This window comes from Athene cunicularia, assembly GCF_003259725.1.
Source record: "Athene cunicularia isolate RWA chromosome 25 unlocalized genomic scaffold, athCun1 chr25_part1, whole genome shotgun sequence".
Classification (NCBI taxonomy): domain Eukaryota; kingdom Metazoa; phylum Chordata; class Aves; order Strigiformes; family Strigidae; genus Athene; species Athene cunicularia.
In genome coordinates, this window is record NW_020799134.1 from 1134798 (window position 1) to 1148689 (window position 13892).

The following is a 13892-nucleotide window of genomic DNA, read 5'->3' on the forward strand; positions in this document are numbered from 1 at the left end:
AAGCCTCTCCCGGGGGGGGTGGGTTTGCGGGGGGCAGCAGAGGCAGTTTTAGGGTGGGATTGAGGCGATCAGCGGGACTTTTCCTGCCCTCACCCCCCTCTGCCCGCTCTGAAGGGGCGAAGCCGATGGCGGCGGGGGGGGAAGCGCGAGAGTGAAGCAGGAAGGGGCGGAACTGCGGCAAATCTCAGCCAATCAGCGACGGGATGGCGGCTCGGCCCCTGCTGCCCGGAGTCGGGGAACCCCGTGGGTAACGGTTTCCCGCTCTCAGGGGCCCCGCGCGCGCCCCCTCCCCGGCTCTCAGTCACCTCGTGAGGAAGGAAGCGGAGGGGAAGCTGCGCAAGTGGAAGGGGGAAGATAAGGGCCGAGAGGGACGGGAAAAGTAAAAGAAGGGGCTTACAAAAAGCTCCGAGAGGAGGAGGAGAAGGAGGACGGAGCAGGAGGGAGGAAGCAGCCCGGCCGCCCGCCAGCAGAGCTTCCCCTCACTGCGACAAAATGGAGGACAGTAGAGCCCCAGGGATTCCGCTGGAGACAGCAGTCTGGGCGCTTGTAGCCTTTGGAGAGCGGCAGGTTTCCTTCTGTCCCCGCCCGGCAGCCGCCGAGGCGGGGAGCGAGCACGTCTTGCAGCCTTTGTGGAGCATCTCGCCTCCGGGAGCTGGACAGATGACTCCTGCAGCACCAGAGGTGTGTTTAAACCAGAGAAAAAACTGCCAGGCTGGGGCAGGGAGAAGGGTGGTTTATGACAGGCCACGACAAGCTGCTCGCCTCCAACAGTGAGCTCAGGAGCCCTTTCAGCCCACGCCTCGAGTTCGTTCTGATTTCGAAGACATGCCTACACAGCACCGAATTTCCTCCCATCTCCTTTGCAGTGCGTGTACCAGAACTGAACAGCCTGGTTTCACTTAAAAGCACCACTATCCCCACAAAAGGTAGACTAAACTTCTGATAAAAACAAATCCTAAAGCTCAGGTTCACTGTTCGGTCTCACTCCCATGGGCAAATGTGTCTGTGGGGATTGAGAGGCCCAATGCAGGGCTTTAGAGGGAAAGGCAATTCCTCCTCACACTCAAAAAAAAAAAAAAAAAAAAAACCACCACCCATTTCTTGGCTAATTGCTCATCTAGTAGAAAAGCCTGTTTAGTTACTAGCTTTCTCAAGTGCATCCAGGGGATTTTTGCCAAGAATGCTGGACTAATCCCAAAATAAAAACACAATGCTATGTCTAGCTGGATAGGAGAAGCGACTTTTTTTAAACATTGTTCTTGAATGAGGAGCAATTCCCACAGACCGAGGCAGCTACTTTGAAAGGACAGCATTAGACTTGCAGCTCGGGCTGTTGGGCACAGCAAGTCAGTGTTTATGAAAAGCAAAATATAAACAGGCTCTTGATTTTCATTTTTAAGACTCAGCCAGACTTGCCTAGCTCAGCTACAGCCGAATCGCACTGATTTCTACAGCACGCAAAAGCCCTGTCATCTCCACACTCTTTCTACACAAAACTCATCTGGAAATGCTAAGGCAACTATCCAGACATCATCACTTTGGGTTTTCCAAAGCATCCTCGACAGTGACAACATTACCAGGAGCATCATAAAGTCCAAGTTCTTGCCCCAGAAAGACACAAAATTCTGCAGGTTTCCCCCCAAACAAAAAGATAACAGGAAAAATAATTACCTCGTGCTCCATTCCTTAAGAAGTACCACGTTCTCCACAGCTGTACATACTAAAAGAAGTAATCCAATACAATAGTCTCAATTTATTTGAAATAATTCGGTTTGAAAACTTTTTTAATTTAAAATTTACAGCACACGTGGGGAGGAAACATGTTTTGTTACAACTAAAAATTATCAGAAGAGTGCTGCAGGGTTGTTTTCTTTAATTTAACACTGTCATGGCTTTATTCAAAACACAGTTGCACAAAATCAGTTACTCCAAAGTTTAAGGAAAGAGTTTGATAAGGAACCGAAACACACTATATACATACTGCCATACAAAGAGCATTAAAATAGGACAAAACCTCTACAAAATATAAAACCCACCCTTACATATTTGCATGAAAAGACCACCCACCAAGCAAAAAAGTTTCAAAAGTTATCTGGAGGCTCTGTATTACTCATTTTAAAAAATGCTATGCTGTTTAATCGCATGCCAAGCTGACAAATATGAAACTATACTTAGATGGTAACACCGAGGAAAAGACAAAGTTACTTAGGAAGTTAAGGTCTGCGTGAGGCTCAGATTTTTAGATGTAGCGGCTGATGCACGACCCTGCAAGTTGCTTTTAGGAAGTGTTAAGCCTATCGGAGGGAAGGTCTGCAAACCCCTTCCGAGTTTATATTCTGTTTTGCCCGATGAGCTCATCCAATGGCCAAGCTGGAGTCGCTTACTGAAAGACGACCAGTACTCGAATAATTTTAATCCATCAAAACAGAAAGTTTGTTTCCATTTAAAACTGATTTTATATGCATCAGTAAAAGACAGTTAAGGAAAACCCTGACAATGAGGTACTTCAAAGTACACGCTTATAAATAATAGGTTTCAATCATTCGCCGAGACTAAAAAAAAAAAAAAAAAAAAAAAAAAAGCAAAAAGATGGGAAAACACACTTTGCTATCTCAAAGCTGAGCACGAAGCAACGGCCTTGAACACAGAGCCTCCATGACAAGATAGGATGTGCACTTACCTAAGGTTTCTAGTCATTCAGTATTCATACACAAACACAGGAACTCAGATTGTGGTTGCAAATGTAGTTTTACCACTACTTTTCTAGTGTCTTTACAGATATTCATTAAAAAAAAAAAATAATGCAAAACCCATTTAAGTCAGTTCATTTCCAAGTCTGTTGCCATCTGCCTGACTCCTTTCACTCAGATGCCTGTAATGGCTGGCTACGCTTTACAGCTACATGAGGAACTATGATTTAAGGCTCTATTCGGGGGAAAAAAAAAACCACACACACAAGAAATTGGGCTTTGCAGAACTTCAACCCTGCAGTATCTAAACTTGGTTTAAGAGTTGGAAGTCACATTGAAAGTCTGCTAGTGTGTGAAATACCTATTAAATATTCACAGGTAACCGATCTACAGGTGACTGACTCTTACTTAGGTCCAGGAAATCTCCCTCTTCCCCACCCTTGGTGTCTCCCCCAGTTTAATGGCAGCTATTGTCAGCCAAGACAGATATAAAAATAAGTCTCTTGAATAAAGCTGTGTGTGATATTTGGTTCAGTACCTACGTGAAACAATGTAAATTAGTTTTATCTCAAGACTACTGTTTTAAATCCAAATCCTGACTGAAAGAGGAATGCTGTATGTTTGAACTTGCATCGCAGTGGCTCAAATAGAAAACACGGATCTGTCGGGGCAAAATTAGTGAGACCTGTTGGTCACAATCGGGCTGCTAGAAAAAAAAGCTCATCTGCATGTCTCCTGTACTTGCCACCAGCTGTATGCAATGGAACAAGTTTCTGCAGCCATTCAATATAAAAAACCCTAAACTAGTAACTAGTATTATACATGAACTTGAATGGTTTTGTCTACCACCAGATTTAAAAAGTTTAAAAGGTGACTTGTGAAGAAAGACTTAACTCGGGTTTGTCTTTCCCTCTTCCGTGATTCTATAAAAGGGGAGGGATGGTGTCTGAAAAAAAAAAAAAATGTGCTTGAAGGAGTTAAGGGTTAACTTCTGCATCAGAAATGCACATATTTTACAGCCAAACACCGTGATTGTTGCAGAATTCCCCAAATGACAACGTGAGAGTGAAGTGAGCGAAAGTTTCACAAAGACTTCTAGCGGAATGGTTTAAAACTACAGATTATTCGCTTTTGCAATACCTGCAACGATTATGTATTTTGGAGAGAACTTCGGGATTACACAACCCTTCCCGTTTGCCAAGATACATTCTTGAAGGTATCTATCAATACTCCAGCGAACACTGAACACCAGAACAAGCAGGACTGAAACCCACTCAGGCTTTACAGCGTAACACAAAATGGGATAGAAGACTTCAAAAAAAAAATATTACAGGAGTCACCTTTTAAAACGCTGAAATAAAGGTGTGATCTAGTTGCCGGTTTGAAACAGAACCCCGGTAAACTCGTAGTCGACCTCTCATTTAAGAGACTGGAATTTGCCATATAGCATTTTTGAGTTCAGCTTTTTAAGTATAAAAACTTTAAAATCTTGATGGAAAATTCACACTATCAAACCCACGTGAAATGGGTGTTTTAACTCTGGGCTAATGATGACCAACACAGCAAGCTTGTATAAAATTAAAGAGCTCCAAATAAAAGTCTAGGGGGAAAAACTCGACAATGGCTTCAGTGATTATAGGGCTGAAAATTGTTTTCTACATATAGGTTCACTAACAGGCTATTATATCTTATTTGGAATGATAAAAAGGGCAAGAATAGTAAAACCACACTTCTCCTATAAAAAGTTAACATATCTTCTGTAGGGACATCTATGGTACATGGAGACATACAGATCTGCATAATCACTATTGCGTATTCTGTAACTTAAGAGTCTGGTCCTACTTGTGTTCTATCACAAATTAATCATCCTCTTCCTCGCCTTCATCTTCAGGGTCTCGTTTCCTCTTCTCCCCTCGAACGCCCTCTGCTAAGGAAAAGAAGTTGGACACATCTCGTTATGCATTCGCGGTGTGTGCGCGGAACAAAGTCACACTTTCAGACAAGGTAATTGAAAGAGTTACTGTTTGTTAACACCTTCACCACCCTCACATCTCCCCGCCGCTTATGGCTCAAAAAAAAATAAAAGATCAGTTTACACGACTCTCAATAATTCATGCAGGCCATATTAAACTAAGTTCAAGCTAAGCTCGCGATGCCTCATACAGGAATTATTGATATGAAGCAGATTTGTAAAACCGTTTCTGCTAACATCTATGTGAGAACTAAAATGGAAATGACATTTTTCTATTTCATTTTCGCTGGCACACACCCTGCCCCAACCCAGCAGTTTCTGCAGATACCAAGTGAAACATGCTCCGTCCTCTCTCCAAAGACAAAACTGATACAGGCATCTTGCATAAACATCTTCGAGCTTATTATTAGAAATATGCTTAATTCAGTCAGTGGACTATGCGCTCTTGTGGTGAAATCATGAAATGCAATTTTGTCAAATCTAATAGATTTATTTTCCAGCAGTCATTTCCTGGCTAATTACCCATCCTGACCGCCCGCTTTGTTGTCTTAATAGATTAGAAGGCTGCGTTTGTAAGCAGCAAAGAATTAGCATTACTACTCCAGAATTTCCATTTTTTCAAGTGCACGGTAACATCTCCAAAAACTGCTCCATTAAGCCAAAAGATGAGTCTGGTGAGAAATTCTCAAATCTTGTCTATAGTTTGCACAGACATGGAACTGGGCCTCAGGATTAATACAAAACTTTGCTGCTAGGGATAGTTTAAAGATCAGAACAGAGTTCTGAATCATTAGAAAAGTTCTGGGAGAATCTTGTAGCAAGACAAGTGCAGAGGACAAGCCAGCTCGCTGCAAGATGATTTTTTTTTTTTTTAAAGGCAATTTTTGTTAAAGGGGCTGTCGCTGCCACAGGGGCCTCCCAGGCAGTGCCTGAGTCGTACCCCCTGGAGCAGGGAGATATGGGTGCCTGCACCAGCACGGACCAGAGCACCCAGTATCTGCAGAGGAGACAAGAACCAGCCGTCTGCCCGCGCAGCAGCTTCTGCTCCAACATCTGGGACGGAGCAGCAGCACCAAACACACCGTCCGTCCCTACCCCGACGGCTCAGGCACCTCACCGAAAGTGCAGAAAAGGAACGAGACACACATTCTGTACTGTTTTAACTTCTCGCAGGTCCTTTTTTAAAGTATCAAAAGCTAAAGTAAAGTTACTTTACAAAAAAAAGAACTCGAATAAACCACTTCTTGCAAACAGAACATGACCTGCAAAATGCCACAGGAACAGGATCAGCCTGCGAGAACGCCACGTCCCCAAGCAGTTACACACCCCATACACTGAATCTTCTCAAAGCAGGAGGAACCACATGCACTGGCTTGGGGTTTTGGGTTTTTTTTGTAAGCTTTTGACTATTATGCACATGTCTGACATCAAAACAGTTGATTATGAAATTAAGAAGTTACAACCATTGATAAAAAGACTAGATAGAAAAAAAAAAATAGGATTAGGCTCACTAGCTAAACCACTAGACAGGACAGCAGGTCGGGCTTGCCTCTGAAGTGGAAAGGTTTATGGGAGAAGCTGCTTTCAGCTTGATAAAGCTAAAAAAAATATAGAACTGCTGCTTCCAGGGCTTTGCCAATGGTGCATTCAACAAGGTATTTTAAATGTATGTAAACATTTGCAAGAATAGACAGGAGAGTCCCTCTCCTCTCCACACTGCAAAAGTAAAACTCGAAACTGTGTAGAAGATGCAGTATCTTCCATTTTAGAAAACTGCTCCAACGAGAGACTTTGAAAACTTGTCATTTCTTATTTTTATTTTACGAGTGAGCCACCAAAAACTATCAAACACTGCCCAGCTACTTTACTGCCAGCTAGAGCTCTTGCTTAAACCGATCCTAAAATACTTCACATACCTTGAGAAACTGAGCAGCCAAACAGCGATTTACAGCGTGAAAGTGCACATCCCAAACTTGCAAAGTTAGAGAATTACAAAGAATCAACCGTTTTAGCCACTTTAATAACTTGAGAACTTACCTTCTTCCTCCTCATCACCGCCTTCTTCAACGTAGTCATCATCATCATCTTCATCCTTTACAAAAATTGTGCAATATTTTTACAATTGCTGTGTAAGTTTTGCTTACATGCTGATCCTGAGCAGAAATTCAGAAAATCCCACTTACTCTGTTCAGAGGTCACATTCCACATTTACTTTTTTGTTACTGGCCATCTGCACAAGGCTAGGCAGCCAAACTGACTACAGAAAGTTTAATCACCCAAGCCAGCACGTTATCTAGCCCGGTACTCTCATTTCTTTGTTTTTCCCACTTATCACTACCTTACGCCAGCTTAAGTTATTGAAAAATTAACTGAAGAGGCCCCAACGGCCAACACAGATGACAGCTTTCGTTTTCCTTTCAACCCGTTGTCATTAAAGGACAAGGGAGAGGAGAAAGCAGAACAGCTAATATCTTTACAAAATTACCATTTCTATTTCAAATGAATTAAGCTGTTGGGTTTTCTTTTTTTCTTTTTTTTTTTTAAAGCTGATAGCTGAAAAATGTAAACCAATGAACCATCAGCAGCCCCAGATAATTAAACATTGGTGCAAGATCTCTGCCCTACTGACACCAAGTCAAGACTCCAAGACAAGCTGAAGTCTTTTTTTTTATATCCCTCTGCCACATCCATTTCTATACACAGGACAACGTAACAAGTGAAAACGTGAAAACATCAGAGACCCCCATCTGACATTTGCCCTTAGAACGTGGGAATTAGAAACCACTCTGGATTTAGTTCAGTGCTGTTAGGAGTGGTGCACTGTTTCATTTTTTTGAAAACACAGGGAAAAGCCACCAAATTAGAACTCTCAGAACTTTACACGCTTCCCCCAACCACCACTTGTCCCCTTGGCTAAATTAATGCAAAATATAAACTCAGTATCTGCTTTCGTTACACCGTCATCCCAAGGCTCCAAACTCCTCTCACGTTTCCACGGCTGCGCGTGGTAATTCCTACCCACCTAACGACCACACACGATTAATGCCTGATATTCTTCCTAGTCACATATTGCTCATTTTCTAAAGAGCCACCTCTAAGGCCTTGGCTTCAAAGCAAACCGCTATTTAGTTTTAGCTTCATTAATTGTGTTACAGCCATTACCTCTTCAGAGCATTACGACAGGAACGAAGTTACACTCGTAAGCAAATCATATCAGCGCTAGTTCCAAGAACAAAATAAAGAATACTGAAGAGTTTTGCTCACGATTTTCTGCACATCCCTGTGAAATGCAGCTGATGGGAAGTAAACTCTTATCAAAGCAGGAAGAGAAGTGATGTCCACCTTTTTTTTTTTTCCTCTGTGTGTGCTGCTTGCATGGACTTGCACACAAAATCCAGACACACACTCCCTCAACACCCCCCCCAGCTGCCAAAGGAGAGCACGAAATCAGGACTCCTGGTCACGCCCAAATGATTACTGAGGTAAAACCCAGTTTTTATCTACAGGGATCTACTCATAACCTTGTAAAAAATGTGTGTTTTCATATCCCAGCTCCGTAATACTCCTCCGTTTGCGCAGTGCTACTCGAGAGATCCTGGGGGCTCTTTTCCACAGCCCTTCACACCACTACCAAGATCATTTTCAAGCGAGTGCACAGTAAAAAACCCAGCATCTACTACAGCAAAGCCCCTAGACTTTTCGTTTCGTTTTACTTGAAGTACTGGTAACTTGTTGCTACTTCGTTCACTTCTTTCACAAGACCAAGGTTATTTTCTTGGGTTTTCCAAAAAAGAAATGAATCGACTCAATCTGTATTTCTGCTGTGCTCTTTTCGCTGGCAGCGGCGCAGGGTTTCAGCAGGCTGGGGAGGAGGCATCCTTAGCTCAGGGAGAAGCGAGAGGCTCTGCCATCCTGCGGCACCGAGGGGTGGGGAAAGAGGGAGGCAGGTCCTGGGAGCCAGCCAGACCCCTCCTCCCAGCCCGGAGCGTAGCTCAGGGACAGGAGCCTTCTCCAAACACCTCCCTGCACCCCCCCGCTCCGCCTCTACACGTTTACGTTCACAGAGAAGCCTGGAGGCAGTTTCTCTTCATTTCTTGGATTTGGCAGAATTTATAACCTTTACCTGAATCTCTTCTTTCATCAGGTACGAAAGCCCAACTTCCTCCTCCTCTTCACCTTCCCCCAAATCTGACCCTCCATCATCTTCGTCGTCTTCCTCTTCATATTCTCCCGGAGGACCGGCTTCATCCTCCTCTTCATCGTCATCATCTTCATCTCCTTCTGAAATGAAGGATACACTTAGAAAAATATGCTAAACTTCAAGTCTCATTAACTCCTCTTTATGCAAGTTTGTATACACCAGATCAAGCTAGTTCTAACAGTTTTTTCCAGCAGGTTTTTTTTAAATTTTTTTAATGCGGGCAACATGTGGGAAACAAGCATGATTTTAATGAAGTTAATCTTTATAATTTTTTATTTTTTTTTCTCCCCGAAGAAAGGCTACCGATGATTTTACATCACAAGCTTCAGGCAAAATTCTCAACGCCTGAAGCAGCTCCGTATGCAAACTCCTGCAAGGGAGCTGAAAATTTAGTCAGTGGAAGGGGAAGAGAGGCTTCTCTATAGAATCAAACCCTAAAATATTTAAAGACAAAACCAGCTTAACAGATTACATGTATCTGTTATTTAATCACTTACTAGCGAAACACCCACAGTTCCAAAGAGATGATCTCTCATTTCATTTCTACGTCTGGAGCATATAATCACTTTCACAGTTTCAGTTAAGCAAATTACAAGAAATGACAAGGTGATTTAACACTTAAAATAATTTCCAAGTTAATACTTCAAATAGATTAATAGGTTATTGGGTTTATTTTCACATTCCAAGTGCCAACTGCTTGGCTTTCACTGAGTTTTTCCAACACAGGATTCCAAACTCTGCTGTGCCCCAGCATCCACCAGCAGCCCCAACCCCGCTCACAGCAGCATCAGCTCCCACCTAATAACTGAGGGCATAAAAAAAAAAAACATCAAAAAACCTCCATCAACCCGACACAGCCCGAACCTCGCTGGGTATCTGCGGGGATATTCAGAGCACAGACACGTGTAAGACGCCGCATCACAACAACAACCTGTCGTATTTCTACCAGTGCTCAAAACATGTTTTGGATGGGTTTTCTTAACAGCTTTGACTGCGTCAGTCATCCGTTAAGGCAAGGATGTTTAAAGAAGAGCCACGTGCTGACAGACTCGTACCTACGGGTTTCATTTTCCATCAGGTAACAACCATGGAAAGAGATGTAGGAACAAGCCTCATTAACAACCACAACCGAGGTCAGATCAAATGGAACTTAATGTGCTTTTTTGAACAAAAAATGGTGTTATATTTGTGCATCAGACTGAAGCCATTACAAAAAATGGTAAAATTATACTTTTTCACACAAAATCATGTGTTGGTCCCTCGCTTTTTACCATTCAGCAGTGCCAAAGTGCTTTACTACCGTCAACAATTTATTTTGAAAATATTTCTATCTTTGTAACAGCATCTTCAGTCAAATTTCCTTAAGCTCAGAAGGCTTCTGCAGGAACACTCAAAACCTTCGACAGGAGTTTTCCTTCTCTATCACAGCACCTTAAAATCAAACGAGCTCTACGAGTCTGCCAGTGCGTTCAAGAAATCACCGTACCCCCCACCACATTTACATCTTTATTACAGCACGCTATTTCTAGCCCCAGTTTATTTCAGGAAGTTACCCTCATCATCATCATCTTCTGAGTCCGGTGCCTCGTTATCTTCCTGATCGAATCCATCTAGGTACGTGATTTGCTGAAGCAGCTCAAAAATGCTGTCTCTGTAATCCTCGAGGTTTGTAATCTCACAGTTGAACAGGTCAAGGCTCTTCAAGTTTTTGAGATTTTGCTGAAAAGAAATGAAAAGGGTGGTGGTTTTTTTTCCTTCCCCCCCCCCCTTATTTCTTGACATGGTACTTCCAAGTTACAGCGTGGTCACAGCCGAAACACAGGTGCCAGCTACAGTTTGTTTTGTCCCCATCCCTCCTTTCCTATCCCTGTTTTGCTCCCCGTTCACACAAGCCTCAGCGTTTGCAGACCGGCCCCACACATCCCCCAAGCACCAGAGCACCGTGCGCAGGATTGGGGTCTGGGTTTTGTTTGCGTGGCCTATTTTTGTTCAGGGAATCGTGGGCAAAAACTTAACAACTCCAGCAGCCTTTCAGTAAACAGTCTGACTGATTTAATTACAGGGCTCTTGCGAGGAGCAAGCAAGAGGCACTTGGTAGGATTTATAACTGCACTAACTAGACGACCGACGGTGGCTTTTCTCACCGTTCGGACTTTACGCGCGTGCGGAACGAGCCACCCCCATGGCTTGGCAAGTTATCTGAGGTCGAAATAAAAGCGTTTCTAAAGAGCACTAACTACTTCACTTGCTCTGCTGACCATTGGGTTAAAGCGCCGTTAAAGCAGGTGAAGAATCTTTACACACAGTTTTAAAAATATGCAGCTTATAAAGGCCTACAAAAAAAAAAAAAAATCATCATCCAGAAAAACAGGTGAACAGATCAGGTAGGGACAGGCGCTGGCAGCTTCCTCCTGCAGTTAAGCGTCCTACCAGTGGTGCTTTCCAGGTTCGCTCCTAACTGACCATCTCCTACCCCTCCACGCTTCAGTTTAATGAAAGCTGAAGGCAGGGGCTTGTTAGACAACCTACACCGAACCAAATGAACACGAGAGGATTAGCAAGACGCTAACTTGGCTACTCTTCTTTCAAAGACAAAAAGAGAAGCTCAAAACCCTCTCGTTCAGTACATCCCACTACGACCACAGGGGCACAGTTACAAGTCCCGTCTCTAACAGCCACAACACCGAGTTAATCAAGTCAGGAGCAAGTGGAACACTGACAAACCCCAGACACGGCAGCATCCATCTCACCCGAGCTCACAAGGAAAAAAAATAAAATATATAGAACATATGACAGGTACGAAAAGAAATTCCATTTCACACGGCTTTCGGCTGAAAAGGGAGATGAGGAGCCAGAACACACCAGGCGGTACCTCTGTGCTCACACCCCACCAGTGTAAAGCCCCTCTCTGCTGTTTCTACACCATGCTCAAGAAAAAAAAACGGCTCCTACACAGCCCTTACAGCCATGTTTGTACCATTCCACTGCAAAAAAAACCAAAAAGCAATTTAGTCTCTATAAAAAATACTGCTTACGAGATTGAAATTTTCAATTAGCCCCTCTCACGTCGTACTTACAAGAGCTTCCACAGTGCCAAGATCTTTGATTTTGTTGCCACTTAGATTTAGATATGTGAGATTCGGACATCTTTCTGCAAGGACCTCCAGGCCTCCTGAAATGATGTTGTCGCTCAGCTCCAACTATTATACAGAAAAAAATATTAATTACTTAAAACAGCTGGTTTCTTACCCTTGGGTTCAGACCGCATCAGTTTGAATCCTTCTTCCTTTAACAGTTTAATCAAAGCTGAACGCTTTTGAAGAGTTGCATAAGTTTACAAGCTTGGGCTGTCAAAAAGTTCCTTGAAGTTTGAGAATTATAAACTTGAAAACTCCTGATTTAAATTTTAAGTTAGTAGAACAGATAATACCGGGATTCACTGCAAACATAAAAAAAATAATTTATTCTGTCAGCAGCGTGCAACGGTACTTCCTGGGCTGGGCAATCCAACAGCTCAGCAAACCACAGCCAACCTTCACGTTTTTAACAAACCAACATTTACAGTCCTAAGAGGCGTTGCCCAAGCCCAATTCAGCCACAATTAACTGTTGACACTCAAAATAATTTCGGATCTTAAAAAAAAAACAAAAAAAACAACACAACAAAGCCCCAACCCGGTAGCCTGGAGGCAGCATCATTTCACAGAGCTGCCACCGTCGGCCCCACGCAGGTTCAAGTAGGACCAGGGGTTTGTCACCCACAGCTCGGACCCCTCCAAGCCCCACGTACCTTTCGGAGCTTACTCAACGTGGGGAGCTTGGCCAGCGATGTCAGCTCGACGTTGGCCATGCTGAGGAACTCCAGTTCTTTAAATGAGTCATTGAGACCTTCGATTTCACCGTTGCTGGATCGGCAGTTATCGAGCACCAACTCCGTCACCTTCGAAGAGGAGAGCAAGTCGCCCGTCAGGTTAACGGGCACCAAAAAAACCCACCGCTGCGTCTAAAACGCGACTTGGGGACCGTTAAACATCCGCCGGTTTGGGGGCCGGTTTAAATTTAGACTAGGCTCGCGGTCTGAAATCACTGACACCCGCCTATTTAAACAACAACAATAAAAGCAACGCAAGTTTCCCATCCTCCGAGCATGCTTCAAATTCCGCAAAAACTCCCATCTAACCCCAAACTTTATCAATTAAGACACTTTTACAGCTTCCTAGAGCGGCACCGCGGCCTGGGCTACGCGCTTGCCCTGGCACACAAACCCCTAACTTCTTCCTAAAGTCTCATAATTCAAACCTATAAAAGCATCCAACTTCTCGCTGAACCCTAAACCTTCTGGCTCCAGATTATTTTACCAGCGAGTTCTGCAGGTTAATTAAGCCCAATTAAATAATTTTCCTCGTGCCAAAGCCACTAAAACAACTCGATAATCAATACAGCTCGCGTACTTTGAGAAGCGGTAACAAGGAGCAGCCAATTAATTTTAAATTATTTTATCTACAGCGGAACACGCCGCTCATTAGAAAGGACATTAACAAGGTGACTCTTCCTTTTGCCCTGAACGCTTTTAAATTACAACATTTTAAGACCGGTGCAGAAAGCTCCGAGTTTCTGGCATGCTCAAGTCTAACTATTGTTTTTTTGGGGGTTGGTGTTTGGTTTGTTTTTTTTTTTCCCCCCATCAAAAAAACATTATTTCAAACCAGCACAAAGTTTTAAAGTCAAGCTGCCAGGGGAGAGGGCGGCCTGCACGCTAGAAGCACGCCGAGGCCTTTCCAGGTACCTACCGCTGACAAACTCACTGAAACAAGGGCAGTTTGGTTAAAACAACAGTTTTCGGCACTTTTCCCCCAAATCTCCCCCTGAGTCGGGGCAGCCTCGCGCCGATACCCACCGCGCTGGACTTTACTCCAGAGGCACCGGCCGCGGGTTTCTGTTTTTTTCTTTTTTTTTTTCTCTGACCGACCTCGATGCAAAACCATCGGCCAGAACCACGCGTGGGGCGACACGGCGGGGGGGGGGGGGAA

The 13892-nt window shown here is 43.7% G+C and overlaps 1 protein-coding gene across 4 annotated transcripts; it reads right to left on the bottom strand.

Annotated features, from left to right (window-relative positions):
- Positions 1–1738: 1738 nt before the first annotated feature.
- On the bottom strand, positions 1739–12830 carry ANP32E (acidic nuclear phosphoprotein 32 family member E). Of its 4 annotated transcripts, none has more exons than XM_026864043.1 (6): positions 12653–12830; positions 11941–12063; positions 10417–10582; positions 8786–8940; positions 6700–6754; positions 1739–4614 (listed from the first exon to the last, which is right to left on the bottom strand). In XM_026864043.1, exons 1-6 carry the CDS (start codon positions 12710–12712, stop codon positions 4550–4552), a joined length of 624 nt encoding a protein of 207 aa, XP_026719844.1. In that variant the 5' UTR covers positions 12713–12830; the 3' UTR covers positions 1739–4549. The 4 variants fall into 4 exon arrangements, with proteins under 4 accessions (XP_026719844.1, XP_026719843.1, XP_026719842.1 ...); XM_026864042.1 differs by having other exon boundaries at positions 1739–4617; positions 12653–12829; XM_026864041.1 differs by having other exon boundaries at positions 8786–8943; positions 12653–12828.
- Positions 12831–13892: the final 1062 nt, after the last annotated feature.

Bases quoted from the DNA above. Each gene is read 5' to 3' on its own strand.
- ANP32E (XM_026864040.1), bottom strand. From the start codon at position 12,712: ATGGCCAACGTCGAGCTGACATCGCTGGCCAAGCTCCCCACGTTGAGT. The intron at 8,944-10,416 runs GTAACTTCCTGA...CCTTCATTTCAG, and splicing joins AGAAGATGATGATGATGAGG to AAGGAGATGAAGATGATGAC. The intron at 6,755-8,785 runs GTAAAGGTTATA...ATTTTTGTAAAG, and splicing joins TGATGAAAGAAGAGATTCAG to GATGAAGATGATGATGATGA.